The 15,892-nt window shown below is 36.6% G+C and overlaps 2 protein-coding genes and 1 non-coding gene across 3 annotated transcripts in view; 2 read left to right on the forward strand and 1 right to left on the reverse strand.

Annotated features, from left to right (window-relative positions):
* DCP2 (decapping mRNA 2) overlaps positions 1-15,892 on the forward strand; it is a 49,457-nt gene that overhangs the window by 20,626 nt on the left and 12,939 nt on the right. The window contains exons 5-8 of the mRNA XM_077895353.1: positions 11,349-11,501; positions 11,622-11,734; positions 11,838-11,945; positions 13,881-14,016. Coding sequence (XP_077751479.1) covers positions 11,349-11,501; positions 11,622-11,734; positions 11,838-11,945; positions 13,881-14,016 — 510 coding nt within the window. The remainder of the gene's footprint in view (positions 1-11,348; positions 11,502-11,621; positions 11,735-11,837; positions 11,946-13,880; positions 14,017-15,892) is intronic.
* MCC (MCC regulator of Wnt signaling pathway) overlaps positions 13,266-15,892 on the reverse strand; it is a 302,034-nt gene continuing 299,407 nt past the window's right edge. Inside the window, exon 19 of the transcript XR_013378031.1 lies at positions 13,266-13,959. The gene's annotated coding sequence lies outside the window, so the exon portion shown is untranslated. The remainder of the gene's footprint in view (positions 13,960-15,892) is intronic.
* On the forward strand, positions 14,775-14,882 carry LOC144313153 (U6 spliceosomal RNA). Its single transcript, XR_013378880.1, has one exon. It is a non-coding gene; the product is annotated as a U6 spliceosomal RNA (small nuclear RNA).

Below are 15,892 nucleotides of genomic sequence, written 5' to 3' on the forward strand. Positions count from 1 at the left end.
ATCATCTAGAGATTTACTTGGCATTAATTATATAGTACCTGTGATGCATTGTGTACTGTGTTCTTATTTAGCAGTTCCTTGTCATTTATCACATTACATCTTATCCTTGAAATTTAGACATTGAGCTATAAAAAAGCATGATATAGGGATCCCTGGGTGGCGCAGTGGTTTGGCGCCTGCCTTTGGCCCAGGGCACGATCCTGGAGACTCAGGATCGAATCCCACGTCGGGCTCCCTGCGTGGAGCCTGCTTCTCCCTCTGCCTGTGTCTCTGCCTCTCTCTCCCTCTCTCTGTGTGACTATCATAAATAAATAAAAATTTATAAAAAAAAAAAAAAAGCATGATATAATGGGAAGAAATCTAGTCTAGGAGTTGAAAGATTTTTGTTCCAGTATAGTTCTCGTATGTTAGTCAATAGCCTAACCCTGTCCCACTAGCCTAAGCCTGTCCCACTTAATTTCTCTGTAGGATACACATTTATTAAGAAGAGTTATTTAAGGGAGCCTGAGTGGCTTAGTGGTTGGGCAGCTGCCTTCAGCTCAGGTTGTGATCCCAAGATCCAGGATCGAGTCCCGCATAGGGCTCCTGTGAAGAGCCGGCTTCTCCATCTGCCTATGTCTCTGCCCCCCTCTCTCGCTCTGTCTGTCTCTCATGAATAAATAAGTAAATCTTAAAAAAAAAACAGTTACTTAAGGGCTTCATAACTAGAAGTAAATATCTTTAAAATCCAAAGTGATAACTGTTAACTTTGAAATATTTTGAGATGGCAGTATGGATTTTGTGGCATATCTCATTTGGATTTTTTTCTTTTGTTTTCTTTTCTTTTGACTCGGTGTTTTCCTGCAGCAGTGTTCACCACTTGATTTAAGTTTGGATGTAATTATTAGTGAGTGATAGTAATTAAGATTTTTTTTTTTAGATTTTATTTATTTTATTTTTATTTTTTATTTATTCATGAGACAGAGAGAGAGACAGAGAGGCAGAGGCAGAGGCACAGGCAGAGGGAGAAGCAGCTCCATGCAGGGAGCCCGACATGGGACTTGATCCCAGGACTCCAGGATCATGCCCTGGGCTGAAGGTGGCGCTAAACCGCTGAGCCACCTTGGCTGCCCAGTAATTAGGGTTCTTAAAAAACCAGTAGTAGTTATTTAACATAGGAAAACCATTAGTGGTTCTTTACTTTGGAGTAGGATTTAAAAGATGAATAAAACTGCATTTTAAATTTAGCTAATCTAAGTAAGCGTTTGCAGCAGCTTATATAGACAAAGCCATTGTATACAGGTAAGTGAAGGTTTATGCACACTTCTTAAAATTGAAAGCTGTTTAGGTAGTAGGTAAGAAATTGACACATAACCCAATAGCTTTCCCTTTCCTTTCTATAGATGGTAGGAGACAAAATGGAGCAGTTGTAGTCTCCCTTTTTATGTCCTCAAACTTTGTGGTCCTCTTGCTCAAAAGGAAGGACAAAATAGGAATCATACCATCCTACTTAGAACAATTGATGTGTAGTTCTGTATGTGGAGTTAGATTAGTTCAATAGCAGTAAGGTAATTGCCTGGGTCCAGAAAAGACACAGCATTAACTAGAAAACAGGCTAAATTTGGACTAAATTTGCTGAGATCGGCTGTCTCAGTAACAGGATCTTTTTGCAGGAACTCTGAGAAAATCAGATATTTAAACTTGCAAAACTGAAGAGAAGTACCCAAGGGATCATCTCCATGTACCACTAGAACCTTTCTTCTGACCAGTTTTGTACACTATACTGTAAAGAGTCAGGATGATGCAGAAATAAGATACTGGGGTAGTGGGGTGGTGGGGAGGAGAGAGGCAGAGGCAGTTAACCTGTATTTGTTTTCTGTTCTGGGATACTCAGATAAAAGATTGTCCTACTCATGTGCTGCTAATTTCAGTAATGTTTATAGATCACATAGTTTATAAGAAAATAAATTTTATTAGGACTTGAGGAGTGGAAGAATGGAGTGTAGATGATAGGATAGATGATAGGATGCTACAGAGATGTAGCATCTCTGGGGGGATAGCATCCCCTTGTAGGGTGGATACAGGCATTATGGGAGATGATGATCTCTACTTTATAGGAGAGGAACTGAAACTGCAGTTTAGTAATATACCAGATTCTCACAGTGAGCAGCAGAACAGGGATGCAAAACCGTGGTGGTTGGTCCTGGGGTCCATGTTCCTGACTACTACAATAGACAGTCAAGGAATATTTGTAAATGGGCATTTGTAAGCACAGATGAAAATGGAAGGAATTTGTGATTTTTAGGTCTATGTATTTTCTAATAACACCTTTCTGATTTGAATCATTGATTTTTTTTTTTCTGTTTTAGAGTTTTTGTCTTGCTCTGAGGAAGGCCACAAGTATTCTTAGAAACCATAGTCCCTTAATTTCAGGGAAAAACTTTTTTCTTTTGATAATAAGAATTAAGCCTTCTAACCTTTCTGATCTAAGAAACATCCTGTAGCTGATAATGGAACTTGTCAGAAAAAAACTCGTCTTTAATTTTTGTGAATTTTGAGATTAGAATTTGACTCTTAATATCTGATTTCTAAATGATTACCTCTTTTACAAAGAGAGAAAAATTTTGGGATTAAGGTTAAGCATTGCTATATTAGTCCAGTCAGGCCATAATGAAATACCACTGACAGAGTGGCTTAAGGAACAGAAATTTATCTCTCACGGTTCTAGAGGCTGGGAAGTCCAGGATCAAGGTGCCTGCTGATAAGGTTCCTGGTGAGGGTTCTCATCCTGGCTTGCAGGTAGCTGCTTTCTCCTTGTGTGCTTATGTGGTCTTTCCTGGATGCCTTTGTGAGTGCAGAGTGTGTGCCATGTCTCTTCCCCTTGTTAGATTAGCACTGTCGCATTAGGTTCCCAACCTTATGACCTCATTTTACCTTTATGACTTCCTCACAGGCCCTAGCTCCAAATTTAGTCACACTGAAAGTTAGGCCTTCGGCATGAATTTTGGTGACACAAAGTTTAGTTCATAGCAGTTGCCATTTTGAATAATGAAAGTATTCAACTAGCAGTCCTAGACTTGTAGTGTGTCCTTCTGCCACTGGGTGGTACTACAATATAACAGAAGTAGTGCTGTCTGGTGGTGGGTAGGGATGGGAGGTACCATCTATGTGAAGTTTTAGTTTAAAATCAGATTGTTGTTTTTTGGAGAAGTCCATGTTAATTTCCCAGTGTTCCTTCTCATTTTCACTTGTATTAACCTAGAAGGAGGAGTCCTGTCCTAATTTTTCTAGCTGATGTTAGACTTAGGATAATGCCTTCAACACTTTTTCTTAGACTTCTAAATTATGCAATTCTATCATTACCCTTCTTTTTAAGTTGCTAGTAACATATTAATTTGGTTTGTTATAATTAGGTTAATGTTATTATTTCATTAAATATGGCCATCCAGGGGTGTTTTGTTGTAGCAGAACTGACCTATCTTAAAAGGGCTATATATGTGGGCTGAACTGAAAGAAGCAGTGGCAAATAGCCTTATCAGGGACAAGGTATGGATAATTGTCAATAGAAAGCTTAGCACCATCTTAATTAGTAGTTTCTAATCTTTGACCTTTTGGTTCACCTTTGTTAATTGGGGTCTGATTACTTTTATTCAGTAAAGTAGTAGCTTTAGGACAAAGATGTGAAAAATGTTTTCGATATTGTTGAAAGGTTGTATTAGGACAACCTCAGTATACTTTTATTGTTAGTTGTGAAGCACCAGTTGTTGCATAAGCAAATGATACTTGGCAGTTCATTTGCATTTTTAGGATTTCATTTTGTTGCTTATTATTTAGCAAAACGATATATTTTATTGTAATGAAACTGACTTTAAATATGCATTTATGTGATTTAACCTTGATAGGATTTGTATGGCGGAACTTGGTAGATTTCTTGTATCTCTTCCTATAGGTTTATAAAGAACATAAGATAATAGGCAGAAAATTTCACTATCTGTGCTGGTGCTTTTTGGATAGCACAGTGTTTAATCTTAACTTAGGGACTTTTATCTGATACCATTTGAGAAGTTAATGCTATTCTGTGTGCCAGGAAAATGAAGTATTATAATACAAGAATGGATTTGATTCACAGAAGATGGTATTAACATTTTTGTCTTTGGTATCTTTATATGTAAGTGAGTTACTAAAAACTTTCCCTAGTAAGTATGAGAATGGATTCTTAACTTTAGAGGCAAATCAATTATTAAAACATTTTACTTATTTGAGAGGAGCATGAAAGACAGCAGAGGGTACAGATGGTGGGGGTGCGGGGGGCAGAGGGAGAGAGAACCAGAATCCCCACTAAGCAGGGAGCCTGATGTGGGGCTTGATCCCAGGATCCTGAGATAATGACCTGAGCCAAGGCAGATGCTTGACCGACTGAGCCACCCAAGGTGTGGCCCAGTTTTTATTTTATTATTTTAAAAAGATTATTTATTTTAGAAGAGAGAGAGAGGGGGAGAGCACGGGAACAGGGGGAGGGCAGAGGGAGAAAGAGAGAATCCCAGGCAGACTCCTGCCAAATGTGGAGCCTCTTGCAGGGCTCTGTATGACAACCCTGAGATCATGACCTGAGCCAAAATCAAGAGTCAGATGCTTGACTGAATGAGCTACCCAGGCACCCCTAAAGATTTATTTATATATTTAGAGAGAGAGAGTGGGAGAGTGCACACCTGCGTGTGCACAAGTGAGCACATGAAGGGAGGCAGAGGGAGAGAGCATCTTAGACTGAGCTGTGCGTGGAACCTCACACAGGATTTGATCTCACTATCCTGAGATCACAACCTGAGCCAAAACCAAGAGTCACACGCTTAACCAACTGTACCACTGAGGCATCATTTGGTTTTTATTATTATCGCTGAATAATTTAGGAGTAAATTGTAGACATAATGCATCTTAAGCCCTAAATGCTTCTGCATGTAAATTTTAAGAGCTAATAAGTTCTCTTACGTAATCACAGTGTGATTATCGAATTCAGGATTTTAATATCAATAGGTATTATCTAATGGGCAATTAATGTTCAGATTTACTAAGCGCCCCATTATGGTCCTTTTCAACAATTCCAGCCCCCTTCCCCATCCAGGATTCTATTCCAGGCTCAGGCATTGTGTTTACATTTAATTACTACATATCTTCAGTCTCCTTTAATTTGAGAATGTTCCTCAGTCTTTCATTAATACTTAATTTATTAAGCCTGTTTTTAGTTAGATACTATTTGTAACACAAAGTTAACAGGATTTGCTCACAAGGAACTTAGATTATACTGTTTACTTTCAGCATAGTTTCTCACTTACAGACTTACACGACTAGGTATGTATACTTATTTCTGATTATAAATACTATTCAAGGAAGGAAACTAATCTGAACAATTTAATAATTTTTATATATGTATATATCTGTGAAACCACCACCCAGATCAAGATAGAGAATATTGTCAGCACTTGCTATTGCCAGGGGTTTTCTGGAGGGTTGTACCAATGTACATTCCTAACTACCTACATATGAGAGTTCTAGTTATCCCGGCCTCCATGAGAAATAGTTTTATCCCATGTTTATGGATTAGAATTAATATTGTTAAAATGTTAATACTAGTAAAAGCCATCTATAAATTCTGTGCAATCTGTATCAAGATTCCAGTGGCATTTTTTTTAATAGAAACAGGAAAAAACAGTCCTACAGTTCGTTCAGAACCATAAAAGATCCTGAATAACCAACACAATCCTGGAAGAACAGAGAGGGGAGTCATCACACTTATGATTTCAAGCTATACTATAAGACTTTGGTCATCAACACAGTATGGTACTGACTTAAAAACAGAAGAATGGATCAGTGAAACAGAATTGAGAGCCCAGAAATCAACTCAAGCATGTAAGGTCAACTAATAATTGACAAAGAGACCAGAAAATACAAGAAAGATGGTCTCTTCAGTAAATGGTGCTGGGAAAATCAGACATTGACCAAAAAATGAAATTAGACCTCTTTCTTATACCACTCATAAAAATTAACTTGAAATGGATGAAAGACTTAAATGTAATAAATGTAAGACCTAAAATCACAAAACTTCTAGAAGGAGACAAAGGAAAAAGCTCGTGGACATGTGTCTTAGCAATAATTTTTTGCATGTGATACCAAAAGCACAAGCAATAAAATAAACAAGTGAGACTACATCAGACTGAAAAGCTAGAGCAAAAGAAAGCATCAACAAAATAAAAAGCCTACAGAATGGAAAAAAATATTTGCAAACTATATATATATATATATGATAAGGGGTTAATGCCCAAAATATTTAAGGAACTTCTAGACAGTGCTGGGTGACAGGCACTGAAGAGGGCACTTGACGGGATGAGCACTGGGTGTTATATGTTGGCAAATCGAACTCCAATAAATATATATATTTTATATTTTATTATATATATCTATAATATGTCATTGATATACATATATGTATACACATATATGTATATCAATATTCCTAATAATCCAATTAAAAATGAACAAAAGACCAGAATAGACATTTTCCCAAAGAAGATACACAAATGACCAGCAAGTACATGAAAAGATATTCAGCATCACTAGTCATTAGGGAAATTGCAAATCAAAACCACAGTGAGAGGGAAAAAAACCCAATAAGCTATCACCTCACACCTGTTAGAATGGCCATTATCAAAAAGATCAGAAAGGACCAGTGTGCGAGGATGTGGAGAAAAGGGAACCCTTTTGTACTGGTGGTGAGATTGATTGCAAGCTGATATGTTCACTGTGGAAAACAGTATGGATGTTTCTCAAAAAATAGAACTACTATGTGATCCAGCATTCCACTTCTGGCAATGTATTCAAAGGAAACTAAAACTCTAATTTGAAAAAATACTGTACTCCATGATCATAGTGTTATTTACAGTAGCTAAGAAATGGAAACAACCTAAGTGTCCATTGACAGGTAAATGGATAAAGAAGTTGTAGGGTGTGTGTGTATATATATAGATACCTGCACAAAAATGGTATTATTCGGCCATTAAATAAGGAAATCCTGCCATTTGTACAACATACATGGACCTTGAGGGCATTGTGTTAAGTGAAATAAGTCAGAGAAAGACAAATACTGTATGATCTCAGTTATATGTGGAATTTGAAAAGAAAAAATAAAGCAGTCCCAGAAAAAGAGATCAGATTTGTTGTTCCCAGAAGTGAGGGGATGGGGATAGGGAGAATTGAAGAACACTGTCAAAAGGTACAAACTTTGTAGCTCAGCTACAAAGTACAAAATGGAAGTTTGAAGTTTGTACTTTCCGTTACAGTTAAGTACTAGGGATGTAATATACAGCATGGTGACTCCAGGTAACCACTGCTGTATGATATATATGTTTGCTAAGGGAGAGTAGATCTTAAGAGTTCTCATCACAAGGAAAAAAATGTTCTGCTTTTTCTTTTTATTGTATCTATATGAGGCAATAATCGCTAACTAAAGGTGGTAATCATTTAACAATATATGTAAGTCGAACCATTCTGCTGTATGCTTTAAGCTTATGCAGTAGTATATGTCAATTATATCTCCATAAACGTACAATTTTTTTTAAAGATTTTATTTATTTATTTATTTATGAGAGACACAGAAAGAGAGAAGTAGAGACACAGGCAGAGGGAGAATCAGGCTCTATGCAGGGAGCCTGATGTGGAACTTCATCCCAGGTCTCCAGGATCACGCCCTGAGCTGATGGCAGGTGCTAAACTGCTGAGCCACCCAGACATCCCAACATACAAAAAAATCTTATGTCATTTGACAGTATATACAAATATCAAATCATTGTATCGTAATTTTGAAACTAATGTTATTCATTAATTATATCTCGCTTTAAAAAATTTAGCCATTTTGCTGGGAATGTAATGCTTTATCATTGTATTTTTCATTTTCTTTTTTTTTTTTTTTTTTGTATTTTTCATTTTCCTGAAGCTTAATGATGTTGAGCACATTGTCATGTTCTTTTTTTTTTTTTTTAAAAGACTTTATTTATTTATGATAGTCACAGAGAGAGAGAGAGAGGCAGAGACACAGGCAGAGGGAGAAGCAGGCTCCATGCACCGGGAGCCTGACGTGGGATTCGATCCTGCGTCTCCAGGATTGCGCCCTGGGCCAAAGGCAGGCACCAAACCGCTGAGCCACCCAGGGATCCCACATTGTCATGTTCTTATTGGCCATTTAAATGTCTTCTTTATTAAGTACCCACTTATATGTTATCTGCTTTTTAAAAGTTGGGCTACTTATTTTATTTTTATAAAGATTTTTATTCATTTGAGAGAGAGAACGTGCGCAAGCACGAATGGGGTGAGGGCAGAGGGAGAAGCAGACATCCTGTTGGGCAGGTAGTCTGATGTGGGGCTCCGGGATCATGACCTGAGCTGAAAGATGCTGCCCTGGTTACTTGTTGATGCATAGGACTTTCTCATATATTTTAGATTGTATTGTGAATGTCTTCTGGTTGAAGTCTTCCCTTTGATGAAGAAGACAAGTTTCAAAAAAAAAATACCACCAGTTTCATGTATCATTGATGTGCAAACATTTGGTTTTCCAGTCTTTTTTTTTAAGTGCCCCTGTCTTGTTATACCTATAAGTCTAATATCCATCAAAGTTGATTTTTAATCAAAAATATTTTTAAACTCTGTCTCAAGCAGTAGAGTAGACCTTTGTTTTAAGTAAAAGGAAAACTGAAGCATCTGGATTTTGCTTTAATGGGAACATCAGATAGCATATATGCATTGTGAAATAAATCCACATGATTGATGATTTTAATTATATTGTCTTGTGTATATAAATATTAAGATTTGGAGAGATGTGAAACCATGACATCTGTCACTGAGCTTCAGAATATTATTCTGGGAAAGATACACAGTTTTGCTGTGTTTGAATGTCATTGATCACATTTAATAGATTGTTTCTGTGTTTTCCTACAATACCAGATGTTAGATATAAAGAAACAGAACTAGAGAACTCCTTTTTTCAGTATCACATATGTACTTAGGTACCCAGTCTGACATTTCCAGAAGGAGGAAATACAACTAATGTTTCTCCTTTTCTATATACCAAGAACATTTTTCAAGTGAGTATATTCACCTAGTTTTTGTTGTTGTTGTTTTAATGAGGAACAGGAGGTTTAGCATACTTAGGAATTTACAGAAATGGTGACAGAAATGAGTTGGGTGTTGTGGTGGAGCTTAAGTTGAAAGTCCTAGACTATACATGTCTGAGAGAAGGATAGCTATGCCTTTTTTGAGGAATGTGGAAAGAGGTATATGAGCTGACAAAGAGGGAAGAGACAAATGAGTAGAATTAGTTCCTTCACACCTATATCAAGAGATTCAGGCCTGTCCATGTGTTTTAACATCTTCTGTCCCACTGGTTGGTTAGGAGGTGCTGAAACCAGAGGAAAGGAGAGCAGCTTCAGGGTAAAAGATCCACAGTGGGTTCTAGCTACTGAGCATTCAAAGCCTTTTTGATTGGTGGGGATGAAGTGGGGAAGAAGTAGAGAAGGGCTTTGTCAGAATAATACAAATGTTATTTGAGGGAGAACTTTAAGGCCAGAAGAGACCAGTGGTTTTTTATTTTATACAGAAGCCTTTATACAGCCTATAAAAAGCCTGGGCTTTTTATACAGAAGCCCAGTATGTTAATCAGAGTGGTTTCTCTGGTTGAGGGAAGAGGTAAAGATGAGATGTAACATCAGTTCTTGGAATTTATGTTCTCCCAGTTCCTCCTCTGACCCTGGGGCACTGCTGAGGGAAGGCCATTTTAGAACCCATGAGTCTGTTTTACTAGTTTTCAGTTCTTTTCCATTCACCTCCCTGCGACCCAGGGGGTTGTATCTGTACTTTTGGAATCTGTCCGTTTAAATGTTAGCATTAATCACAGTCAGTTTTCATGTTTGAGAAACAGTTTTATTTGCATAAGACAATTTTTAGTGTGTAGCTTGGTTTACACGTAGATTTGTAGATGGCCGTGAATAATATCCATATGTGGTCCCAGTGGTGTACTTTGCACAGACTGGGAACTACTGCTGTATTCTAACATTGTAAGAGTTCCAGAATCAATTACAATGTATGTGTGTGTTGGAAGGGGAGTGGCATTCCTCAGACCAGCAAGCAATTGTCAGACATTGGATGGGTGCCCTACAATTCAACTCAATTCTGACTCTACCTGGAAATGGCATCAGATTCCACAGGTTAAGGGCTCTCAGACCTACAAGACTGCCATTTATTTCAGATGACGTTGCAAGTCCAGGTTGTCATCTGTGCTTCTAACCTAGATTCCAAAGACCTCTTCTTTTTGGGTTTGATTAATTCACTAGAGTGGTTCTCAGAACTGAGAGAAACATTTTACATACTTGATCGCAGGTGTATTTAAAAGGATCTATGGGGCAGCCCAGGTGGCTCAGCAGTTTAACACCACCTTCAGCCCAGGGCGTGATCCTGGAGACCCGGGATCAAGTCCCACGTCAGGTTCTCTGCGCGAAGTCTGCTTCTCCCTCTGCCTGTGTCTCTGCCTCTCTCTCTCTCTGTGTGTCTCTCATGAATAAATAAATAAAATCTTACAAAAAATAATAATAAAAAAAGAAGATCTATAACTCAAGAACACCCAGATGGAAAAGCTGCAGAGGGCATGATATGGGGAAAGGGTGTGAAACTTCTTTGTTGTCTCCTAGTGTACTACTTTTCCACAATTTCTGCATTCACCCACCTGGACGTTGTGTGTCTGTCCCCCACCCTTGGGTTTTTATGGAGGCTGCTTTATGTTAGGCAGGGTTGGTTGAATCATTGGGTGTTGATCATTGAGCTCAATCTCCAGCCTTTCCCCCCTTTGTGGAAGATGGGAGGGCGGGGTAGGCGTTGAGGGTGGACTGAAAGTTCTAATCTTCTATTCCCTTGGTTGGTTGTCCTGGCAGTCAGCCACCCATATTTATGTGGGGTCCAAAAGTCACCTCAGTAATGCAACAAAAGAATACCTTGGTTGCTTTCATCCATTAGGAAATTCCAAGGGTTTTAGGAGCTTTGTACCAGAAAGGGGATGAAAATTAAATAATATGTATTCTTTTTGTAAATCACAGTGTCCCACATCTTCCTTCATTGAATAGGTGAAGAACTTAGGCTTAGATACATAAAAGGGTTTATCTGTAGTTGAACAGGTCAGAGCTAGAACTAGGTCCTAGAATATTCTGATTTCTTGCCCAATGTTTTCATGCCTTTAATTGCCTGGATATTTCTGAGTTTTTGCTTTGAAATAAATTTAATGTACTGGAGAGCTAACAGCAACAAATGAAAATCATCCAAATGTGTCAAATTTCCAGGTCTTTGAAGAAACTGGTTTTGATATCAAAGATTATATTTGTAAGGATGATTACATTGAACTTCGAATCAATGACCAGCTTGCTCGTTTGTACATCATTCCAGGAATTCCAAAAGACACAAAATTTAACCCGAAAACCAGAAGAGAAATTCGGGTATGTAATTGAAAGTATTTTCAGATTGCTGGATAGTATCCCAATTGAGTGAAGTAGGAGATTGCTTTTAGAAACTCTTTGATGATAATTAACTAAATGAATTATTTTCTTGTGTCTCAGAACATTGAGTGGTTCTCCATTGAGAAATTGCCCTGTCATAGAAATGATATGACCCCAAAATCCAAACTTGGTTTGGCACCTAACAAATTTTTTATGGCCATTCCCTTTATCAGGTATGATCCTATTTCTTAAAATACAAAACTAACCTTCATAATTCTGATAGTTTTTTTTTTTATGTAGCCGAGTTTTAAGAGTGAATTCTTAATGTTTCCATAGGCCTTTAAGGGACTGGCTTTCACGGAGATTTGGAGATTCCTCAGACAGTGACAATGGATTTTCCTCAGTTGGTAGTACACCAGCTAAACCCACTGTGGAAAAATTGAGGTAAAGAAATATATTCATAGGATTCCTACTTTCTGATAGTTTTTAATGCAGTAGTAGCATTTTGCTTCTAAAGTTTAGAGAGGCGTTAGATTCCTTTTTGGAATTATTTTGTTACTGGTCTTAAGATAATAGAAATTTTTTTTTAAGGGTTTTTGATGAGATGAAAAGGTTAATTGAAATTGGAAAGGAGCTTCAGGCACATTTTTAAAATAGTATACACAAGAGGGTACCAACTTTTTAGATGGGTTGATAGAACATGAGGAAAAGAAAAAAATCTGCCTCTGTGCATGTTGCTACTGTTCTGTTCTCATATCCTGCTTTAGGGACAGTTGAGTCTCCGAAGATCCTTGAGTGGAGGATATATTGAGGTCTGTTTTTGTGTAGGGTAGATGAGGAATGCTGATGTATAATTTGTTCAGAAAGATAGAACTATGAAGACTTGGGCTTGCTTCTTTTCTTTCCCTAACAAAGACTTGTTGGTTGTATTGTAAAAAATGACTGTTACATGGACAGTAACCACAAAGAACATTTTCTTGGTTGGAACTTAATTATATCCAAATCATAATTATAGAGTAGGCTGAGTAATTTTGTTTATAAGCATATATATTTGTAATAAGCTTGGTAGAACTTTGTATATGTTAGGCTCAGAGGGAGTTGCATTTTACATTTACTTTAATATAGATGTTCTGATTATATCTGAGGGCTTCAAAAATTAAACAGGAACAAACAATATCTACAATCAGTATTTTTTAAAAATACATCGGGAATATTCCATCCTAATTGGGTTTTATGAGGACAGGAGCTTGGACTAAATGCCTCAAGGGTTATTTCCACCTTTCGGAACCTGTAATTATAATCATCAAATTATATACTACTAGACATAAACGAAACAGTATAGGAAAAGTAAATAGGAGTGTAGCTAAGATTAAAAAGAACTGTAACTACCAAAACATTATGAAATAGTGATAGTGTTTAGGAAAAAAAAATTGTCTTGACTTTTCATGTTTGGAAGGCTTTGTCCACCATAGTGTGCTATATGATGTCCATATCTTTTAGTCCTAGGCTTTGTAGTCCTGGAGAGAGGAGTTAGGATGTAATGAAGCAATTTTAACCAAATTTCAGGTTTCTTAGGCAGGATGGTGTTTTTAGCATATAGACTAATGTCTGTGATATGTTGGAGGAAATACCTGAATTTTGTCTCAAGAAAATAGGCATGCTGCAATTTTATTATAATTTTTAAATGGGAAAGGAGAACTCTGAAATAATCACTGTAGTACAGTTCTTTGGATCAATGACTCTGGACTGTATTATAAATGTAAGTAGTACTATAAAATGTTCTTTATTAGAAACTTTATTGTACTATGTGAGTACAACCATTTACAATCAAAATCTTTCACATGAGAATTTGAGACCAGACTTTAAAATTTGCTCGTCTATTTTCTTGGGCCCCTTAATTTTTTGCTTTAGAATATAGCTTAAATTTTCAGATCTTCCTCTAGAATGGAAGGGATCCATAACCAACGTGTGCAGGATCAAATTCTATATTTTAAACATCTTGGCGAGAATGCGTTGTCTCTCCTAGTAAGAAGGAATAGCCACGTGTGTTTGTTTCAACTCAATTTAGAATTATTTCCTTCTGATTTTTAAAGGTATAATTACTAATAGGGAGGGGGTAATATGGATAACTTAGAAAAATTTGGGGTTAAAAATAACACTTAACCAATCAAGAAATAGTGAACACCAGGCACTCTTCTGGATGCTGAGGATAAGGAGGTAAGAATCCCAACTCTTATGGAACTTGTAGTCCACTGTGGAGAGATAGAGATTAAATAAGAAAGTAAAGTTTGTGATCTATAAGATAAACTATCAAAGTGTTAGAAGAAGTTTAAGTGAAAATTTTGTGATCTGATTTTTATTTTTTAAATCTTGGTATAGTCGAACCAAATTCCGCCACAGTCAGCAGTTATTTCCTGAAGGTTCTCCTGGTGACCAGTGGGTAAAGTACAGGCAGCCACTGCAACAAAAGCCATATAATAATCATTCTGAAATGTCTGACATTTTAAAAGCAAAGGTGAGTGATAATACATTTAAAGATTTTCATAACTTTAGATTTGACTAAGAAATGTATCTGAATTGAGGAATTGCAGACTAACAGTTACAGAGCTCTGAATTGTTGATCAAAGATTTCTGTGTTCCAAATTTGTGATTTGAAGCATGGTTAATTAAGACTTCTTAACCTTTACAGTTTTGGTATAAATCCAGTGTAGTAAGAAATAAAAATTAGCATCTGACTTTGGTATATATGCCATCAGTGAAAGGTTTATTATTGTGTTGTAATCTAGTGTGTGATTATGCCACACTTCATCCATTCTACTTTTAATGGACATTTCAATTGTTTCCAGTTTTGAGCTTTTTACAAACAGTTCTCCTGTGGATATTTCTGTATGTATTTTGATGAGCATACACCATTGTTTTGTGTATAGGACTTTTTGGATCAGTGGATATGCTGTGTTCTTCAGTATATGCTGCAAACAATGTTCTCAAGTTATCCCAACAAAAAATATGAGAGCTACAGTTATTCCACATCCTTACTAATTCTTGGCATTATTTGTCTTTATCATTTTAGCCATCCATTTGGGTGCCACTCTTGTTTTCATTCTTTTAAAAAAATATACTGGTTTCATCAAAATTACAAACTTTTGTGCATCAGAGAGCATTCTTAAAGAGTGAGAAGATAACCCATAGAATGAGAGAATATATTTGGAAATCACATACCAAATGTGAGATTAATATCCAGAATTTCTCTAATTCAACAAAAAACCGCAATTAGTCCTTTTTTTCAGCAGCACGTAGACTAAAATTCGAATGATATAGAGAAGATTAGCATGGCCCCTGCACAAGGATGACAAGCAAATGTGTGAACAAAAACCCAATTAAAAAAATGAGCAAACAACTTGAATAGACATTTCCCCAAAGAAGATATTCAGTGGCCAATAAACACACAAAAAATCTCAACATCTTTAGTCATTAGAAAAATACAAATCAAAACCACACTGAGATACTGCTTCATATCCACTAGGAAAGCTGTAATTAAAAAGAAAAAAGGAAAGTCTCAGGTGTTGACAATAATGTGGAGAAATTAGAATCCTTATGCATTTTTGATGGGCATGTAAATGGTACAGCTACCATGGAAAATAGGTTGGTGTTTCCTAAAAAAGTTAAATTCAGAATTATCATATGATCTGGCAATTTTATTTCCTGGGTTATATACCTCACAAAATTTGAAAATAAGGACTCAACCAGATAACTTGTATACCAGTGTTCAAAGTGGCATTATTCACAATAGCCAAAAGGTGGAAACAGCCTATATGTCTGTCAACAGATTAGTGGATGAACAAAATATACATACAGAGTTTTATTAGTCATAAAAAGGAATGAAATTGTGATACACACACGCTGTTATATGGTCTTTGAACCTTGGACACATGCTACGTGAAATAAGTCACACATGATGGACAAATTATATTTGGTACCTAATAGACAAATTTAGAGACAAATTAACTTGAGATTACTAAAGTTGAGGGACAGGGAATACAGAGTTATTTAATGGGCATAAAGTTCCTGTTTGGTTTGATGAAAAACATTCTGGAGATGGATACTGGTGGTGGCTGTACAACATTGTGACTATACTTACTGCCACTGACTTGTATGTTTAAAAGTTATGATGGTAAACTCTATTTATTGTACCATACTAAAAAAATACCAGGAAGAGCAGAATGAATGAAACTGAATTAGAAGTATGTGATAACATGCATTTCTGTAAACCTATTTCTTTATTATTTAAATTTTTTTATTGGAGTCTATTTTACAATGTTACATTAGTTTTAGGTGTACATCATAGTGATTCACCATCTCTGTATGTTATGCTGTGCTCACCACAAGTGTAG

Source organism: Canis aureus, chromosome 4 (genome assembly GCF_053574225.1).
Source record: "Canis aureus isolate CA01 chromosome 4, VMU_Caureus_v.1.0, whole genome shotgun sequence".
Classification (NCBI taxonomy): Eukaryota; Metazoa; Chordata; class Mammalia; order Carnivora; family Canidae; genus Canis; species Canis aureus.